The sequence below is a fragment of the Saimiri boliviensis genome, chromosome X, assembly GCF_048565385.1.
Source record: "Saimiri boliviensis isolate mSaiBol1 chromosome X, mSaiBol1.pri, whole genome shotgun sequence".
Taxonomy (NCBI): domain Eukaryota; kingdom Metazoa; phylum Chordata; class Mammalia; order Primates; family Cebidae; genus Saimiri; species Saimiri boliviensis.
This window is the reverse complement of record NC_133470.1, coordinates 26,847,709-26,868,720: the sequence shown is the minus strand read 5'-3', so window position 1 is coordinate 26,868,720 and position 21,012 is coordinate 26,847,709. Positions and strand designations below refer to the sequence as shown.

At 37.2% G+C, this 21,012-nt stretch overlaps 1 protein-coding gene across 1 annotated transcript in view; it reads right to left on the bottom strand.

Moving 5' to 3' along the window:
* The window catches only part of IL1RAPL1 (interleukin 1 receptor accessory protein like 1), a 1,349,174-nt gene that overhangs the window by 54,968 nt on the left and 1,273,194 nt on the right, over positions 1-21,012 (bottom strand). Inside the window, exon 7 of the mRNA XM_003924076.3 lies at positions 536-668. Coding sequence (XP_003924125.1) covers positions 536-668 — 133 coding nt within the window. The remainder of the gene's footprint in view (positions 1-535; positions 669-21,012) is intronic.

The following is a 21,012-nucleotide window of genomic DNA, read 5'->3' as shown; positions in this document are numbered from 1 at the left end:
TTTGAGACAGAGTCTTACTCTGTTGCACAGGCTGGAGTGCAGTAGCACATTCTTGGCTCACTGTAGCCTCTGTCTTTCAGGTTCAAGTGATTCTTGTGCCTCAGCCTCCCGAGTAGCTGGGATGACAGGCATGCATCACCATGCCCGGGTAATTTTTGTATTTTTAGTAGAGACAATATTTCTCCGTGTTGGCCAGGCTAGTCTCAAACTCTTCGGCCTCAAGCAATCCACCCACCTTGGCCTTCCAAAGTGTTGGGATTACAGGCGAGAGCCACCACGCCCAGCCACACTCAGTATATTGCTTAATGAAACAATCCTTGTTATTTTTCTTAAATTATTTACAAATGGCATTCATGTTTTACAATTCCATAGTAAGTCTCTTAACAGTGTTTTGCTTCTTTGTCATTAAACATAGTAGCATTTTATTATGATAATAGTAAAACAAATAAAACACTTCCTTTCAGCTTACTTTCTATTCACTAACAGAGTAAATGTTAATCTTGACTGTACAAGTTAAAAGAAAAAAAAAATTTACCTAATGTCACTTTCCCAAACTCGATTTTCATCCAGATCTTCAATAAACTTTTCTCCTTTCATCCAGTAAATTAAAGGACTGACATCTCCGCTGTATCCAAAGAAAGCTCTGCATGTTAGATTAGCAGAGTCACCTGCAGAGAGAAGTGATGGAAATGTGTTATAAAACTATTTGTTCACTCTTATTTTAGCAAACTGGCAGGTAACATTTTGATCACTTTTCATTGATTTAATAAAATATCTTTCTAGAAGAACAATTTTTCAGAGATTTTCAGTCTTTGTCAAATTGATAGAATGAGTGCTTTTGACAACATGGCTTGTTTAATGGAATGTGAGTTACTTATAAAATTTTGAAGAGGACTAGTCAGATGCGTATAGAACATTTTCCCATTCTGTTTGCCTGATGTTTTCTCATGATTAGATTGAGGTCATGAATGATTGTGAATTACACCACAGAGGTGATGTGCTCTTCTCAAAGCGTGATATCAAAGGGTACGTAATGTTGCTAATCATAAGATTTTATAGGGCAGATAGAAGGTGTTTCTCAGTCTTGAATGTGGGAAATAGAAAATCTTTGGCTGCAAAGAAAAAGGAACCATAAATCCGAGATCCTAAGAGAATGCTATTAAAATAGTTTTAATTTATAAAGAATAATATTTGAATTAAAGAAGCTAATACATACTCTGGTAGAAAAACACATTAAAAAACAAATGAAAAATCATGATAATAAATATTTGGGATTTTCATTACAGGTAAAATCAATTACACTACTGTGAATATTAGTTTATTTCAATATGCTACTTAGAATGTTTTAATGGTGAATACAGATTGGTCAGTTATTTAATAAGGTAAATTGAAGTCTCTGTCTAAAAGGTGGAAGTAAATTTAATGGCTGTAGAAGGTAAAGTTTATTTCTGGATATTTTATGCCACTTTACAAGCACCTGGTTTACTCAAACTTCAGTCAGCATTAGAGAACTGAAATATTACAGTAGATACTAGTACTAAGACCTTGCTACTGCTAAATGGAACCTGAAATCAAGGGATAAGATGGGGTCTTGTAATTCTGTATTGGGGCAAAGAAACTGTCAGGGATGGCCACCACAAGAAGGGTTGAAAATGAAAAAGCAACACCTTCGCTGGCATTTGAAGTAAGCAAACTCTCAATTTATGGTAACCGTAAATACTTAAGAATGTTGCCAGAGGGCCCTGAGAACTCTGTCACCCTAAGGAGCAAGGAAGAGGTTCCTAGGTACTGGAAGTCTCAGAGCTAAGCTATGAGTTGATAGTAAATACGTTTTGAAATTTTGCTTATGAGAGATTCTACAATATAAACAGAGAAAAGTAGAATGCACTTATATGTACTCTTTCTAAACTAGAGCATGAGTATCTGCAACTTAATACTACAAGTTTCACAATGACAAAATTTTTCTTGGCTAAAATTAATTGTATTCTATTAATTATGTTCATTGCTTAAGAATAATTCATAAAAATTATTGCTCTTCCAATATTTCTAAGATGGTATGATATCGTTTTTTTTCTTTCCTGCTGAGATGGAGTCTTGCTCTGTCACCCAGGCTGGAGTGCAGTGGTGTGATCTTGGCTCACTGAAACCTCTGCCTACCAGGTTTAAGCAATTCTCCTGCGTCAGCCTCTGGAGTAGCTGGGACAGACGTGCACCACCACTCCCAGCTAATTTATTTTTGTATTTTTAGTAGAGACGGGGTTTTACCATGTTGGCCAGGCTGGTCTCGAACTCCTGACCTCATGATCCGCTGACCTCGGCCTCCCAAAGTGCTGAGATTACAGGCGTGAGCCACTGCGCCCAGCCAGATTTTTTATATAATAGTCATCACTGATGACCAGATAAGGCAAGTCCAGAAAATATCTACAAACTTTTAAGAGACAAACTGAGATTCCAAGGAGGTTTCTTTATTATTAATTTTTGTACAGAAATATTTTAGTATAAAATTCCCTCTCCTTTAGAGAATATTTACATTACAAAATGAATAAATGACAATTTCATTGATTGGAAATCAATTGCAGGTTTCTACGGCAAGTGTCAACCAACAATACAAAACAATTTCAAAAAAATATTCTTTGTGTTTACATTTTTTTAAGAGCACAATTTTTTTTTTGCAACAGCATTATCTGTTATAGTGCCAAGGTGGTCATGAATGCAATAACAAGTCTCAAAATATGACCTACTATGATGATTAACATTACATGCTAATGGAATCAAGATGCATTACGGTTTTTAAAATGTATATATCAATAATTTACACCATCTGTCTTTTAGAAGACCAAGTTTAAGTTTTTAGGTGGGACTTAATGCCTGGAACTCATAAATAGAAATCTCCAGATATTGCCTAATTTTCCATTACAATTTTAATAAATATGGGACCTTATAAATAACAAGTAAGGAATCTGACATTCCTTAGCAGAGAGGCCAATTGACCTCCTGATCGGCGGTGAATTACTGTCTCTCATCACCCTCCTTTCTTTCCCAGATCAACTCTTTATTTTTATTGACTTTTATTTATTGTTTTCATAATTTTATGATTATTCATTTATTTTACCTGCAGGCCTTGTGTTGCCACACCTAAAAAATGGCTCCTGCACCCATGTAAGAAGTAATTTGCTTTCTCAGTCATCTTGGTTCACCTGTTCTTTGACTACCTCACCCTGCCTGGGTCTCCAGTACCGAGTGTATCTATAGTGCTGTGGGGACACCTAGGAGAACTCTAACCAGCCTTGATTTGGGCTTGCTGTGTGTCAGTCAGACAGTGAAATTCAAGGAAGGAATAGAGAGGGTGGAGAGAAGAATAGAAAAACACTATGGACAGGGAGGAAAGAGCATGTGTGAGAAAAAGCCAGGGAATTTTGGGGGAAATAAAATAATTTTGAAGGGGCTGAAGCTAAAGTGTAGATGAAGGACAGGTAGAGGGAAGATTAGGGGAAGAGTAGAGACCTGGTGAGGCCAGGGCAGGAGCAGTGCTGTTCTATGTAGGGCATGTGGAAAACCGAAGACTTCCATTTCAGGGCAATGGGAAGTTGGGGAAAGGTTTCAAATAGGAGACTGATGTAAAGGAATAAGCACTGTAAAGATCAGATGATTTCCACATAATTTATTAAAGTGATAAAGCATAGGTGGTAGCAGTAACTACAGAACACTCTGCTTTTTATCAATGTGATAATAGGGAAACTCTTAAAGCAGACATTAAGTAGGAAGCCTGTTAAGACAGAAAATAGATCTTTTTTCATTTTTATTATATATATCGCACTGTGTCACACCACACAGAAAGAGAGAGAGAGAGAGATCTGGAAACTGCTAGTTGCTTCTCAATATAGGCAGAACAGAAAGTCAATTTGAGCAGTGCTTTGTTCTGTGAAGAGGCTTTTCAGTGGTTTCTCTTAATTGTACAAATTTGTGTGGCTAAGCAAAGTCACCACTTCCCTTCTTATGCATTGCTCTGCTCGCAGGCTAGGCACTAGGAGCAAAGTAGAGTCAATCCTGAGAGCAAGCCAGGTGAGGTCAAACTCACGCCTGAGTGTCTAACGAGGGGCCTAAGTGTTGCGGAGAAGAGCTGGGTTCATCTGGTACCATTTATTTGGAAAAAGTACCTGTGTCAGAGAGGTGTGATGTTGGAACCCAATTTTGTATTACCACCTTGTGTATAAAAGCGGGAATGAAGGACTATTATTCCTTCCTCTAAGTCTGAATAAGAACCAGGAATTGATAGAAATTCATGGGGCACGGTGGAGCTTAGGAATAAGGGATGCATGTCCACCAAATAAGGGCAAATAAGGATTAAAAAGGACAAATAGTTATGAAAGTAATAAATGATGCGACTGTGTTTGTACCTTAGGCCGATGAACTAGGACATGCTAATGACACAACAGGCTTTTAGCATTTGACTTTTAGGAGTCACCCATTCATATTCCATTTTATAGTCTCATGCTTTTATTTAAGACTATATTCTTTGCTTTAAATTTTCATTTTTACCTAACACACTCCCATTCATTAAATTCAATTCAAATGGCACCTTGTCCAAAATGCAGGCCTGCACTTTCAAGAAATACTCATTTAATTTTTCCCCCTCCTTCTCTTCTTTCTCCATAAGCTTTGGAACATATTTCTGTTTTATCATGATATAGTTCTTTCAGTATCTGCTTTGCCCACATATCTAGCCCAGCAACTTGACTATGCATTCCCCAAAGGCAGAAATTATATCTTTATTTACCTTCGTATTACTAGGATCCATTACGGCATCTTGAATATATTAAGAACTCGATACATAATTTCAAGTTAATAATCTGCTTAATATCTTTTGAACTTTCATTTTACATTGTTTCCCTTTTCTAAAAGCTTCATTAATTTAGGGGTACATGTCTACATGTCTCCACAGGCCAAATTTATCATGGAAAGTAGGCATCACATTGCAAGTACAGAGCCTCTTCAGTCAGATATTATTTCAGTGGTATTATTCCATACCAACTTGCAAAGGTCAGTTACTACATTTTCAGAAATTCTGTGAGCAGGTTGTTAAGCATAATCATTAAAACTTAAATTATGGAAATAAAAAGAAACAATATTAAAAACAAAAATAATAGGTACTCAAAACTTCCTAATGATTTTGCTACATTTTACCGTTCATTCATTCATCTTTTGAGATTATTTACAACTATAGTATCCATATGGAGGAAATCCTATATAGTAGTGTACTACTGCACATCTCTTCCCAACTATATGTGTTTTTTTTAATTTTAATTTTTATTTTTTTAATGCATTTTAGGTTTTGGGGTACATGTGAAGAACATGCAAGATTGTTGCATAGGTACACACATGGCAGTGTGGTTTTCTGCCTTCTGTCCCCTCGCCTGTATCTGTCATTTCTCCCCATGCTATCTCTTCCCACCTCCCCACCCCCGTCCCTCCCCCATTTCCCCCCAATGGACCCCAGTGTGTAGTGCTCCCCTCCCTGTGTCCATGTGTTCTCATTGTTCAACACCCGCCTATAAGTGAGAACATGTGGTGTTTGATTTTCTGCTCTTGTGTCAGTTTGCTGAGAATGATGGTTTCTAGGTTCATCCATGTCCCTACAAAGGACGTGAACTCATCGTTTTTCATGGCTGCATAATATTCCATGGTGTATATGTACCACATTTTCCCTATCCAGTCTATCGTTGATGGGCATTTGGGTTGGTTCCAGGTCTTTGCTATTGTGAACAGTGCTGCAATGAACATTCGTGTGCATGTGTCCTTATAGTAGAATGATTTATAATCCTTTGGATATATACCCAGTAATGGGATTGCTGGGTCAAATGGGATTTCTATTTTTAGGTCATTAAGGAATCTCCACACTGTCTTCCACAATGGTTGAATTAATTTACATTCCCACCAACAGTGTAAAAGTGTTCCTATTTCTCCACATCCTCTCCAGCATCTGTTGTTTCCCGATTTTTTAATGATCGCCATTCTAACTGGTGTGAGATGGTATCTCAATGTGGTTTAGATTTGCATTTCTCTAATGACCAGTGATGATGAGCATTTTTCCATATGTTTGTTGGCCTCCTGTATGTCTTCTTTTGTAAAGTATCTGGTCATATCCTTCGCCCATTTTTGAATGGGCTTGTTTGTTTTTTTCTTGTAGATCTGCTTTAGTTGTTTGTAAATTCTGGATATCAGCCCCTTGTCAGATGGGTAGACTGCAAAAATTTTTTCCCATTCTGTAGGTTGCCGATTCACTCTACTGACTGTTTCTTTTGACGTGCAGAAGCTGTGGAGTTTGATTAGGTCCCATTTGTCTATTTTGGCTTTTGTTGCCATTGCTTTTGGTGTTTTGGTCATGAAGTCCTTGCCTATGCCTATGTCCTGAATGGTTTTGCCTAGATTTTCTTCTAGGGTTTTTACGGTGTTAGGTCTGATGTTTAAGTCTTTAATCCATCTGGAGTTAATTTTGGTGTAAGGTGTCAGGAAGGGGTCCTGTTTCTGCTTTCTGCACATGGCTAGCCAGTTTTCCCAACACCATTTATTAGACAGGGAATCCTTTTCGCATTGCTTTTGTCAGGTTTGTCGAAGATCAGATGGTTGTGGGCATGTTGTATTTCCTCTGAGGCCTCTGTTCTGTTCCATTGGTCTATATCTCTGTTTTGGTACCAGTACCATGCTGTTTTGATTACTGTAGCCTGATAGTATAGTTTGAAGTCTGGTAGTGTGATGCCTCCTGCTTTGTTCTTTCTGCTTAGAATTGACTTGGCTATGTGGACTCTCTTTTGGTTCCATATGAAGTTTAAGGTGTTTTTTTCCAGTTCTGTGAAGAAGGTCATTGGTAGCTTGATGGGAATAGCGTTGAATCTGTAAATTACTTTGGGCAGTATGGCCATTTTCACGATGTTGATCCTTCTTAACCATGAACATGGAATGTTTCTTCATCTGTTTGTGTCCTCTCTTATTTTGTTGAGCAGTGGCTTGTAGTTCTCCTTGAAGAGGTCCTTTACGTTCCTTGTTAGTTGTATTCCTAGGTACTTTATTCTCTTTGTAGCAATTGTGAATGGCAGTTCGTTCTTGATTTGGCTCTCTTTAAGTCTGTTACTGGTGTATAGGAATGCTTGTGATTTTTGCATGTTGATTTTGTATCCTGAGACTTTGCTGAAGTTGTTTATCAGTTTCAGGAGATTTTGGGCTGAGATGATGGGGTCTTCCAGATATACAATCATGTCATCTGCAAATAGAGACAGTTTGATTTCCTCCTTTCTGATTTGAATACCCTTTATTTCTTTTTCTTGCCCGATTGCTCTGGCTAAAACTTCCAGTACTATATTGATTAGGAGTGGTGAGAGAGGGCATCCTTGTCTAGTGCCAGATTTCAAAGGGAATGCTTCCAGTTTTTGCCCATTCAATATGATATTGGCTGTTGGTTTGTCGTAAATAGCTTTTATTGTTTTGAGATACATTCCATCAATAACTAGTTTATTGAGAGTTTTTAGTATAAAGGGCTGTTGAATTTTGTCAAAGGTCTTCTCTGCATCAATTGAGATAATCATGTGGTTTTTGTCTTTGGTTCTGTTTATGTGGTGAATTACATTTATAGACTTGCGTATGTTGAACCAGCCTTGCATTCCCAGGATGAATCCTATTTGATCATGGTGGATGAGCTTTTTGATATGCTGTTGCAATCGGTTTGCCAGTATTTTATCGAAGATTTTTGCATCTATGTTCATCATGGATATTGGCCTTAAATTTTCTTTTCTTGTTGAGTCTCTGCCGGGTTTTGGTATCAGGATGATGTTTGTCTCATAAAATGATTTGGGAAGGATTCCCTCTTTTTGGATTGTCTGGAATAGTTTCAGAAGGAATGGTATCAGCTCCTCTTTGTATGTCTGGTAGAATTCGGCTTTGAACCCATCTGGACCTGGGCTTTTATTGGGTGGTAGGCTCTTTATGGCTGCCTCGACTTCAGACCTTGTTATTGGTCTATTCAGGGTTTCAGCTTCTTCCGGGTTTAGGCTTGGGAGGATGCAGGTGTCCAGGAATTTATCCATTTCTTCCAGGTTTACTAGTTTATGTGCATAGAGTTGTTTGTAATAATCTGATGATGGTTTGGATTTCTGTGGAATCTGTGGTGATATCCCCTTTATCGTTTTTTATTGCATCAATTTGGTTATTCTCTCTTTTCTTTTTTATTAATCTGGCTAGTGGTCTGTCTATTTTGTTGATCTTTTCGAAAAACCAGCTCCTGGATTTATTGATTTTTTGAAGAGTTTTTTCTGTCTCTATTTCCTTCAGTTCTGCTCTGATCTTAGTTATTTCCTGTCTTCTGCTAGGTTTTGAGTTTTTTTTATCTTGCTCCTCTAGCTCTTTCAATTTTGATGATAGGGTGTCAATTTTAGATCTCTCATTTCTTCTCATGTGGACACTCATTGCTATATATTTTCCTCTAGACACTGCTTTAAATGTGTCCCAGAGATTCTGGTATGTTGTGTCTTTGTTCTCGTTGGTTTTGAAGAACATCTTCATTTCTGCCTTCATTTCATTGTTTATCCAGTCAACATTCAAGGGCAAGTTGTTCAGTTTCCATGAAGCTGTGCGGTTCTGAGTTAGTTTCTGCATTCTGAGTTCTAACTCGATTGCACTGTGGTCTGAGAGACTGTTATGATTTCCGTTCTTTTGCATTTGCTAAGGAGTGATTTATTGCCAATTATGTGATCGATTTTAGAGTAGGTGTGATGTGGTGCTGAGAAGAATGTATATTCTGTGGATTTGGGGTGGAGAGTTCTGTAAAGGTCTATTAGGTTTGCTTGTTCCAGGTCTGAGTTCAGGTCCTGGATATCCTTGTTGATTTTCTGTCTGGTTGATCTGTCTAATATTGACAATGGGGTGTTAAAGTCTCCCACTATTATTGTGTGGGAGTCTAAGTCTCTTTGTAAGTCATTAAGAACTTGCCTTATGTATCTGGGTGCTCCTGTATTGGGTGTGTATATATTTAGGATCGTTAGCTCGTCTTGTTGCAGTGATCCTTTTACCACTATGTAATGTCCTTCTTTGTCTCTTTTGACCTTTGTTGCTTTAAAGTCTATTTTATCAGAGATGAGAATTGCAACTCCTGCTTTTTTCTGCTCTCCATTTGCTTGGTAGATCTTCCTCCATCCCTTTATTTTGAGCCTTTGGGTATCCTTGCATGTAAGATGGGTTTCGTGGATACAGCACAGTGATCGGTTTTGGCTTTTTATCCAATTTGCCAGTCTGTGTCTTTTGATTGGGGCATTTAGTCCATTGACATTTAGGGATAGTATTGTTATGTGTGAATTTGATAGTGTCATTTTGATGCTACCTGGCTGTTTTGTTGGTTAATCGATGCAGATTCTTGATTGTGTTGATGCTTTTTTACCATTTGGTGTGTTTTTGGAGTGGCTGGTACTGGTTGTTCCTTTGTATGTGTAGAGCCTCTTTCAGGAGTTCTTGTAGAGCAGGTTTAGTGGTGATGAAATCTCTGAGTACTTGCTTGTTCGCAAAGGATTTTATTTTTCCTTCACTTATGAAGCTGAGTTTGGCTGGATACGAGATTCTGGGTTGAAAGTTCTTTTCTTTAAGGATGTTGAATATTGGCCCCCTATCTCTTCTGGCTTGTAGGGTTTCTGCTGAGAGATCTACTGTGAGTCTAATGGGCTTCCCTTTGTGGGTAACCTGACCTTTCTCTCTGGCTGCCCTTAGCATTTTCTCTTTCATTTCAACCCTGGTGAATCTGACGATTATGTGCATTGGAGTTGCTCTTCTTGAGGAATATCTTTGTGGTGTTCTCTGTATTTCCGGTATTTGAATATTGGCCTGCCTTGATAGGTTGGGGAAGTTTTCCTGGATAATATCCTGAAGAATATTTTCCAGCTTGGATTGATTCTCTTCATCACATTCAGGTACACCTATCAGACGTAGATTAGGTCTTTTCACATAGTCCCACATTTCTTGAAGATTTTGTTCATTCCTTTTTGTGCTTTTTTCTCTGTTCTTGCCTTCTCTTTTTATTTCATTGAGTTGATCTTCGACCTCTGATACCCGTTTTTCTGCTTGGTCAATTCGGCTGTTGAAACTTGTGCATGCTTCACGAAGTTCTTGTGTTGTGTTTTTCAGCTCCATCAATTCACTTATATTCCTCTCTATGCTGTCTATTCTCGTTAGCATTTCATCCAATCTTTTTTCAAGGTTCCTATTTTCTTTGCGTTGGGTTAGAACATGTTCTTTTAGCTCACTGTAGTTTCTTACTACTCACCTTCTGATGTCTGATTCTGTCATTTCTTCACCCTCCTTCTCCATCCGGTCTGGTTCCCTTGCTGGTGAGGAGTTGTGATCCCTTTTAGGAGGAGAGATGTTCTGGTTTTGGGAGTTTTCATCCTTTTTGTGCTGGTTTCTTCCCATTTTTGTGGGTTTATCCACCTGTTGTCTTTGTAGTTACTGTCTTTCAGATTGGGTCTCTGAGTGAGCTTCTAGTTCATGGATGCTGAAGTTACTTTTTTTTTTTCCTTTTTTTTTGAAGCTTTCCTTCTAATAGTCTGGCCCCTCTGCTGTAAAACTGCTGATGTCCTCTCTGGGCCCTGTTTGCCTGGGGATCACCTGCAGCAGCTGCAGAACAGTAAGGGTTGCTACCAGTTTCGTCTTCTGCTATCTTTGTCCCAGAAGGATGCTCGCCAACTGTCAGTCCGTTCTCTCCTTTATGAGGTGACTCTTTGGATCTATGGGGGTCAGGGAGCTACTTGAGGAGACAGTCTATCTTTTATTGGGGCTTAAGTCCTGAGCTGTGAGCTCCGTCGTTTGTTCAGAGCTGCTGGGCAGGTACGTTTAGGTCTGCTGCAGCTGAACTCATAAAGCACTTTTTGTTCCCAGGTGCTCTGTCCCAGGGAGTTGGGGCTTTATGAGTTTCTGTTGCACTACTGCCTTTTTTGATTTTTCTTTCAGGTCTGCCCCGCCCAGCTGGCAGCACGCCTAGCCACTGCCTGCCCGCAGAGGCTTTGCTGAGCTGCTGTGGGCTCCGCCCAGCTGCCCTGCGCTCTTCCCTGCAGTCCTGTTTATATGGGCGTAGTTAGAACTGTCTTGGCAACGGTGGCCCTGCCTCTGTTATGGCGGACTCTCTCTGTTGTGGCAGGTTGCCTCGGCGACAGCGGCCTGCCTCCGTCGTGGTGGAGAGTCTCAGTAATGGCGGATGCCCCTCCCCCACGGAGCCGGACAGTCCCGGGTTCAGCTGTGCTTGGTGTGAAGGGCTCTGTTTTTGTTTTCGTTGTTGTTGGGGGTGGGGGGTGGGGCCAACTGAGCCTGATCACCTGGCTCCCTGACTCAGAGTCTTTTCTTTTATTTTTTAAGTTGAACGACCCCACGTTCCAGTTGCTTGTTGAAAAGGCACTGGGATCTCCCGTGCTGCGACTCACTGAGTCGGCTCAAACAGCAGAGCCGGCTCCTGGTGGATTTTTTGCCTAGGAATCTCCTGGCCTGGCTCGCTATTTCAGCTGAATGGGCAACTCTGCCATCTAAGGGCTCTGATCGCCAGTTAAGAGGGCTCCCAGACCAGTGGCTTTTGTATGGAGAACCGCCGCAACAGGGCGTGGTCACAGCAGCCACGCAGGCTGAATCAGCCGCACCGGCCAGGACTGCGGCACTGTCGACCCCTCTGCCTGGGTATCTCCTGGTCTGTGGGCAATAAAAATTCGTCTGGAAATGCAGCGTCCACTCACCCTCTGCACTTTCACTGGGAGCTGAAGTCCTGAGCTGTTCTTAGGCAGCCATCTTCCCAGCATTCTCCCCAACTATATGTTTAATGACATTATGCTGGTAGCTTGAAAAAGGCCATGGCAGGAGTATTTACCCCATGCAATGGCAAATGCTACAAATCAGGCTATGATTTATTGTTTTGTTTACTGTCTGTATTTAAAACATTGATGGGGAAAATGTTAAGAATGCAGATTAAATTAAAAGTGTGTCGTGTCTATAGCTATCATATTGTGAATAGCACAAATATGAAGAAAATACTCTCCTACTAAAATTTGATTCAGCAAAGAAATCATTTATATCATTGATGAGTGAGTAAAGTTCTGATATCCACCTCCATTGTTTTATTAGCTAATGAAAATAAAAACATCAACTGTATTCATGGCAGAACTGCATTTAGAGAGCCAACTGTTAAACATTTACCAGAAGCTACTGTTTATAAAATTATTTTTAAAATACAAAGTATGCATATTTTAATAGCTTTATTGAGATACAATTCACATACCATGAATTTACCCATTTAAAATGTACAATTCCATGGTTTTCAGTATATTCACAGAATTGTACAACCAGAACCATGATCAGTTTTGAGACATTTTTGTCACCCCAAAAAGGAACGCTGTACCAATTGGCAGCCACTCCCCATTTTAGCCCCTAGCAACCACGAATCTACTACTTTCTGTCTCTATGGACATCTGGTATAAATGGAGTCATACAATATACTGCCTGTTGTAACTGGTTTCTTTTGCTTAGTTTAATGTTTTCAAGGTTTATTCATGTTATAGTATCTATCAGTGACACCTCATTGTGTGAATGCATCCCATATGTGGATTTTGTTTATCCATTCATCAGCTGATTAACATTGGGGTTGTTTCCACTTTTTGGCTATTGTGAATATTGCTGCTAAGTTTTTGTGTGAACATATGTTTGCATTTCACTTGGGTATGTACCTAGGAGTGATGTCACTAGATCATAAGAGAATCTTATGTTTAAATATTTGAAGAAATGACAAACTCGTTTCCAAAGTGGCTGTGCCATTTTACATTCCCACCAGCAATATATGAGGGCTCCAGTTTCTCCACGGGCCTGTCAGCACTTGTTAGTATCATCATTTTGATTATAGCCATCCTAGTGAGGGTGAAGTAGGATATCTTTCTGGTACCTAAGATTCATATGAAACCAAATTTTATTATTAAATATAGTTATTTTGCTAATCACTGTTCAAAATTATAAAAACATTATCAAGATAAAAAGGCTTCTTGTTGGATCATAGCATGTAATTGTCAACATCACACTTAAAATGCTTTTTATTTACCTACTTTTGTGTTATAAACACTGTAATGAATTTATAAAATGATTTATAAAATGCATGATGATTTATAAAATCAGATTATATTTTTACTTGGCAATTTTCAGAAACCAAATAAATTATTGGAGGCTTACTTAGGAAATACTGAGAAGATTTAATTTCAAATATTTAAAAGTAAACATATTTTAATGGAACCCACAGTATCATCTCCTTTAAATTCAATACAAATATGCCTACAAGAATTATTTTATTTTTCAAACTTCTATTTTCATTTCAGGGGTACATGTGCAGGTTTGTTACATAGGTAAATTACATGTCACGGGGGTTTTGTGTACAGATTATTTCATTATCCAGGTTATAAGCACAATACCTGATAGTTTTTCTGTCCTCACCCTCCTTTTATCCTCCACTCTCTACCCTCAAGTATACCTGTGTTCATGTGTATCCAATGTTTAGCTTTCACTTGTAACCGAGAACACGTGGTATTTGGTTTTCTTTGCTTTCATTAATTCACTTACAATAGTGGTCTCTAGCTCCATCCATGTTGCTGCAAAGAACATGATCTCATTCTTTTTGATGGCTGCATAATATTCCATGGTGTATATATACATTTTCTTTATTTAGTCTACTATTGAAGTACTTCTAGGTTGATTCCATGTCTGCTATTGTGAATAGTGCTGCAATGAACATATGCATCCATGTGTCTTTATGTTAAAAAAAATTATACTCTTTTGAGTATGTAACCAATAATGGGATGCTGGGGCCAATGGTAGCTCTTAGTTCTTTCAGAAATCACCAAACTGCTTTCCACAGTGGCTGAACTAATTTACATTACCACAAGCAGTATATAAGAGTTCATTTTTCTTCACAACCTTGCCAGCATGTGTTATTTTTTGACGTTTTTAGTAATAGCCATTCTGACTGGCATGAGATGGTGTCTAATTGCGGGTTAATCTACATTTCTCTAATTATTAGTGATGTTGAGCATTTTTGCATATGTTGGTTGGTTGCACGTATGTCTTCTTTTGAAAAGTACCTGTTCATATCCTTTGCCCACTTTTAAATGGGGTTGTTTTTTGCTTGCTAATTTGTTTAAACCTTATAGATTGTGGATATTAGACCTTTGACAGATGCATAGTTTGAAAATACCTTCTCCCATTCTGTAGCTTGTCTCTTTACTTTATTGATAGTTTCTTTTTTTAAAAAAAGAAAAAAATGGCATTGCTTTATTTGCAGTATCACCGAACTTTGAGAGATATTTTTTAGTTTTCACCATTCAAGAGGTTTTTTCCTTAAATTTCCTTAATTCGTGAGTTCTTTAAGCTTGAAGTGTTATTCAGAATATTCCTATTAAGCAAGAGATACCTGGCTTTGAATAATAAACTGGTTGGTGGATAAATTGGCTATTGAAAATCTGGAGAGTTTTCAAAATATGTAATTTGCATTCTAAACCACAAAGGTGTTTTTTAGGCAACCATAAACTTGCATTTCTCACTTCTCTGTCACTTGTATCTATCACATCTCTTCTGAGTGACCTGAGATTTTATTGCCTCATTTCCTATTTTTCAGTTATCTGTCATTCTGAAGGATATAATTGGAATGCAGCCCTATCGTCTTTGTCTAGAAACCATGGCAACAGTACTGGAAGTCCAGGACTAAATTGCCCCAGGCTGTTTGGTTGGAATGATAGATTCTTTGGTGACAGCTCTATCTTAACAGGGTCCCATTTCAGACATAATCCTTCATTCTTACTATTGTCTGTTGACCTTGGGGTTCTGTTGATAGTTTCTTTTGCTGTGTGGAAGCTCTTTAGTTCCACTAGGTCCCACTTGTCAAATTTTGTTTTTGTTGCAATTGCTTTTGGCATCTTTGTTATGAAATCTTTGCCAGGGCCTATGTCTGGAATGATATTTTGTAGGTTTTCTTCCAGGGTTTTTATAGTTTTAGGCTTTACATTTAGGTCTTTAATCCATGTTGAGTTGATTCTTGTACACGGTGAAAGATAAGGTTCCAGTTTCAGTTTTCTGCATATGGCTATCCAGTTATTTCAGCACCATTTATTGAATAGATAGTCCTTTCCTCATTGATTGTTTCTGTCAACTTTATCAAAGATAAGCGGTTGTAAGTGTGTGGCTTTATTTCTGAGCTTTCTATTGCATTCCATTGGTCTATGTGTCTATTTTTGTACCAGTACCATGTTGTTGTTATACGACAAAGCTACAGTAGCCAAAACAACATTGTACTGGTACAAAAATAGACACATAGAAGTTGGGTAATGTAATTTCTCTAGCTTTGTTCTTTTTACTTAGTATTGCTTTGGATATTCAGGGCTTTTTTTTTCTATATATTTTTTAAAATAGTTTTTTTTTTTTTTTTTTGTAGTTCCTTGTCATTGATAGTTTGACTAGAATAGTACTGAATCTGTAAATTGCTTTGGGCAGTATGGCCGTTTTAACAATATTGGTTATTTTTATCCATGAGCATGGATTGTTTTTCCATTTCTTTGTGTCAGCACGGATTTCCTTCAGCAATGTTTGGTAATTTTTGGTGTAGAGATCTTTCACCCCCCTGGCTAGCTGTATTTCTAGGTATTTTATTTTATACTTTGTGGCTACTGTTAATGGGATTGCATTCTTGATTTGGAAGTCAGCTTGGATGTTGTTGGTATATAGAAATGCCTACCAGCATTCTTTTCTGTTTTTTTTCTTTTCTTTTCTTTTTTTTTTTTTGAAACAGAGTCTCACTCTGTTGCTCAGGCTGGAGTGCAGTGACACAATCACAGTTCATTGCAGCCTCAACCTCCCAAGCTTGAGTGACCCTTTCACCTCATCCTCCTGGGTAGCTGGAACTACAGGCATGTGTAACCATGCCTGGCTAATTTTTTGAGACAGGGTCTGGCTTTGTGACCCAGGCTGGTGTTCCTAGCCAATTTTTTATTTAATAGAGACAGGGTCTCCCTATGTTGCCTCGACTAGTCTCAAACTTCTGGGTTCAAGCCATCCTCCCACCTTGGCCTCCCTAAGTGCTGGGATTACAGTCATTGAGCCACTGCACCCAGCCAGTATTATTTTCATATGATAATGTTTTAGAAGTTTTACTAATGCAATACGACATAACAAAGCAATGAGATGTTTTAGAAAGTTGATAAAAACATTATTATTATTAAAGTTTGTAAGAGTTTAGGAACATAAAATTTGTACAACTGTTTAATGGAATATTGTCAAGCAGATCAATCAGTTAACATTTGGAAAGTACATAAATATGAAAATTGCCGAATAAAGACTTCATATATTGAATCAATTTCAATAAAAGCATTGTTTGAAGATAATCTGATTGCATACTTAACCAATTTAAAAATCCCTATATTTTGTCTTTTTAAAAAGAGTTATTTCAAATATTCAAATCTAAGATGTAATCACTTGCTAGTAAAATTTTAAAATTTGCCCTTTTGATATAACATTCTTTTGTATTGGTATTCCAAAATATAAAATTCTGTGTAGCTCAAGTTATTTCAAACAAAATAAAATATAATCATGTAAAAAATAAGACTTGCTATTCTATAAATCAAATGGAATCTATGTGTAATTCTCAAAGGAGGGGCTATCCATTTTTTTCAGTATATTTGGATAGAACTTTAGGTCCAGACAAAAATATCCTTAAGAAATTCAAAAGAGACAGAATATGCAAAATAAAACCAAAAGAAAATGTGGGTCTTAAGAGCATACATTCTAAAATTATTAAAAGCTTGCTTACAATTTTTTTTTTTTTTTTTGGAATGGGGTCTTGCTATGTTACTCAGCCTGGTCTTGAAATCCTGGGCTCAAGTGATCTTCCCCTCTCCTGAGTAGCTATGATTACCGGCACAAGGCTTGAAATTTTAAAGTGAAACACTATCTGCCTAATATGAAATCATAAGAGCATCTATCTCAGCATATTGTGACCCTGCAGCAATAAATAATTGATGAAGGCAATTCAGAATAAAGCCAACTTTCCTTAGTGGGGTAAGTTGGTAAACTTGGCAAATTTGAGGTATTTTTTTAAACTACATGATTTATAGTAATTTAATGTACTTACAGTTTAGCTATAGTTAATGTGATTTAAAATTATTTTTTTAAGAGACACTGATGTTTATCATAGCTTTGCCAGCCTTAAGAAGAAAACTGTAGTTAGTTATGGTCTATGATATTTAAAAATTATTATTACCATGATTTTTACAGCTACTGATTAGAAAATACAAGAGATCTTATTTATACTAGCAATAAATAAACAATCAAACAAATCCATTCCCAAGTTATATTTTAGATGGAATGCTAATGCTAACAAAAGCCCACTAAGATGTAGAACTCAACAAAATAATTTTATATTTATTTAGAAATTTAAGTAGGTGGATATTGTCAACAACTATTCTAAAGAAGTGTAATGATGATAGATCTGGACATTATGTTGTTGGTCTAAACAAAGAACAAAATATATTTTAAAACAATGATAAAAAAAAATATCATGTTTGTCCCACAGGCAGTGATACAGCTCTTTGAAATCAATTGTAGTGCTCAGAAATGGTACCAGATTTAACTCCAGGCAATGAGTTATCAGAATTGCATTATGTTCTGAAAAGAAAAATTAATTTCATATAATATAGCAAAATAAATATGGGATTTATTAGCATTAAATATTACTACAAAACAAATATGCTATATAGGAGAAAGTATATATTTCATAAATCTGTGGAGGAAAATAATTTCTTAAAATTCGAAGCCTAGAAATAACAAAAATGTTCAAGATTGAAAGATTTGAATTTATAATTAGTAAAATTACAAGAGAATGATTTTGAATTTTTATTTTTTATGTTTATTTAATGTGTCCGGGTATGCTTTTGATTAAAAAGAAAAGACACTTTAAAAACTCACTTATCATAATATCTAGAATGGACATTACTAAACTGATATTTCAGATATTCAACTTGATAATAATTAGTGTTAGATTGCAATAGGAACTGTAGGGAAAATTATTACTAGCAATTACTAATGCTACCATTAACCTTGGTTTTTCTTGCATATTTCCACTAACTTTCATATCAGTGTTTATTTTGTACTCCCATATACTCTACAATGTCATTTAGCTTAGAGTCATATGGCTTAGATGTTACTTTTTTTTTTATTATTTACTTAAGTCAGTGAGTCCCAAATTTATGGTCAAAAAACTTACCTCCAACCCCCACCAGATTTTAATTCAGCAAGTCAAGTCTGGAGAGTTCCAGGGATTTGAATTTTTAACAAGCACCCTCAGGTGATTTTTTCATGCAAGTGGCTACACTTAACTGTCCCCCAAAATTTATTTTTACCTTAGAATTTGTTTAAAGTGGAACTGGGGCTCAGAAAAGCAACAAAATTGAAAAATATTAGGGCAGGCCCTGTAAGCAGGAAGCAAGGACAGGGAGGTTGGAGAAGAGGAAAGAGAAAGAGGGTTCACAATAATGGCAGTTGTGGGTAGAGAAGTAGCTGTTGTAGACAAGAAAGTAGGATATACAACAGGGTCACTGAGAACCCAATCCAAGCTACAGATATATATATATATATATTTGCAAAATTACGTAGAAAATCACCTTTCACTGGAAAACCACTCATTGGTTTATGGCACACCCTTCCAGGTTATTGGATTCTTGCTTTTTTACTGTCTTTGAACTATATTTTGACTCTGTAAAATGTAGGACACTGATAGGGGTATAAATTTTGTCCTGTCTGATAGTGATTTAATTGACTCACCTCTCCTATCCCCACTGTAACCTGGGGAAAAAACAAATTTGTCTCCATTTACAATTCATCTCGACATTCATTTAATCTATGTACATCTGCTGCTTTGATATTTCCTTTGAACTGGTGATAACATCTGCTTGGTCCCCTCATATCGCATGAGCAAAAACTTTTTTAGCACGTGTTCATTAATGTATCTGTGTAAGAGTCATGACAATACATGTTTCCAAAAATTATCTATAAAAAAGAATATAATATCTACTTCATTGCTTATCACTACCATTAAATTAAGCAATGTTTATACACACTCAGTATGGCTCTGACATTTGTTGAGTTACTGAAAGGTTTTATGAACACTCTCCTTATCCCCCTTTTTTCAAATATCAGAATTAGCAACAAGCAATAGGGAAACAATTCCCTATTTAATAAATGGTGGTAGAAAAACTGGGTAGCCATATGCAGAAAACTGAAACTGGACCCCTTCCTTATACCTTATACAAAAATTAACTCCAGATGGATTAAAGACTTAAATGTAAAACCCAAAATCATAAAATCCCTAGAAGAAAACCTAGGCAATACCACTCAGGACATACACATGGGCAAAGACCTCATGACTAAAACACCAAAAATAATGCCAACAAAAGCCAAAATTGACAAATGGGATCTAATTAAACTAAAGAGCTTCTGCACAACAAAAGTAACTAGCATTAGAGTGAACAGGCAACCCACAAAATGGGAGAAAATTTTTGCAATCTACCCATCTGACAAAGGTCTAATATCCAGAATCTACAAGAACTTAAACAAATTTACAAGAAAAAAGTTAACAACCCCATCAAAAACTGGGCAAAGTATATGAACAGACAAATTTTCAGAAGAAGACATTTATGCGACCAAAAAACATATGAAAAAAAGCTCATCATCACTGACCATTAGAGAAATGCAAATCAAAACCACAATGAGATACCATCTCACACTAATCAGAATGGTGATTATTAAGAAGTCAGGAAACAACAGATGCTCGTGAGGCTGTGGATAAGTAGGAACACTTTCACACTGTTGGTGGGAGTATAAATTAGTTCAACCATTGTGGAAGACAGTGTGGCGATTCCTCAAGGATCTGAAACAAGAAATATCATTTGACACAGCAATCCCATTACTGGGTATATACCCAAAGGATTATAATTCATTCTACTATAAAGATGCATGCACACATATGTTCATTTAGGCACTGTTCACAATCGCAAAGACTTGGAACCAACCCAAATGCCCATCAATGTTAGATTGGATAAAGAAAATGTGGCACGTATACACCATGAAATAGTATGCAGCCATAAAAAAGAATGAGACCCATGTCCTTTGCAGGGACATGGATGAAGCTGGAAGCCATCATTGTCAGCAAACTAACACAGGAACAGAAAACTAAACACTACTTGTTTTCACTCATAAGTGGGGGTTGAACAATGAGAACACATGGACCCAGGGAGGGGAGCAACACACACTGGGGCCTGTTGGGGTGAGGGGCAAAGGGAGGGAGAACATTAGGATAAATACCTAATGCATGTGGGGCTTAAAAGCTAGATGATGGGTTGGTAGGTGCAGCAAATCACCATGGCACATGTATACCTATGTAACAAACCTGCATGTTCTGCACATGTATCCCAGAACTTAAAGTAAAATAAAAAAATTAAAATTAAAAAAAGAGAAAAGAATCAGGAATACATTTTTTTATCTTTATTTAAGTCCAAGCTATTTAGCTTGCTATCAAGAGCAACTATCGCTCTTTTCTTTCAGTCTCTAATTTGCTGCAACAAGCAATTTCTGATAAGGCAATCCTGGCCTGTGATTCAGAGCCAAGCGCTGCAGCTCTTCCTTACTCTCTTCCATTTAGATATTGAAAAAACTCCTGCACCTCTCATCTCTGATACACAAGTGATAGAGCTAAGACTGTTTACCGCATTTAACCAGAAATACAGGAAATTAGCATTAGAATTCCACAAATTAAGGAGAAGAGAGCTCTTTCTTTAATTTGTCTCTCAATTTTGTTTCTTTGTTTTCCTTCATGTAATAACAGACAAATTTAAGCTATGGCCTAGGGATCTGCACACATCAAATATATCAGTCAGCCAGTTCTGTAGTCCTGAAGATAATTGTATTCTTGCTGCCTCA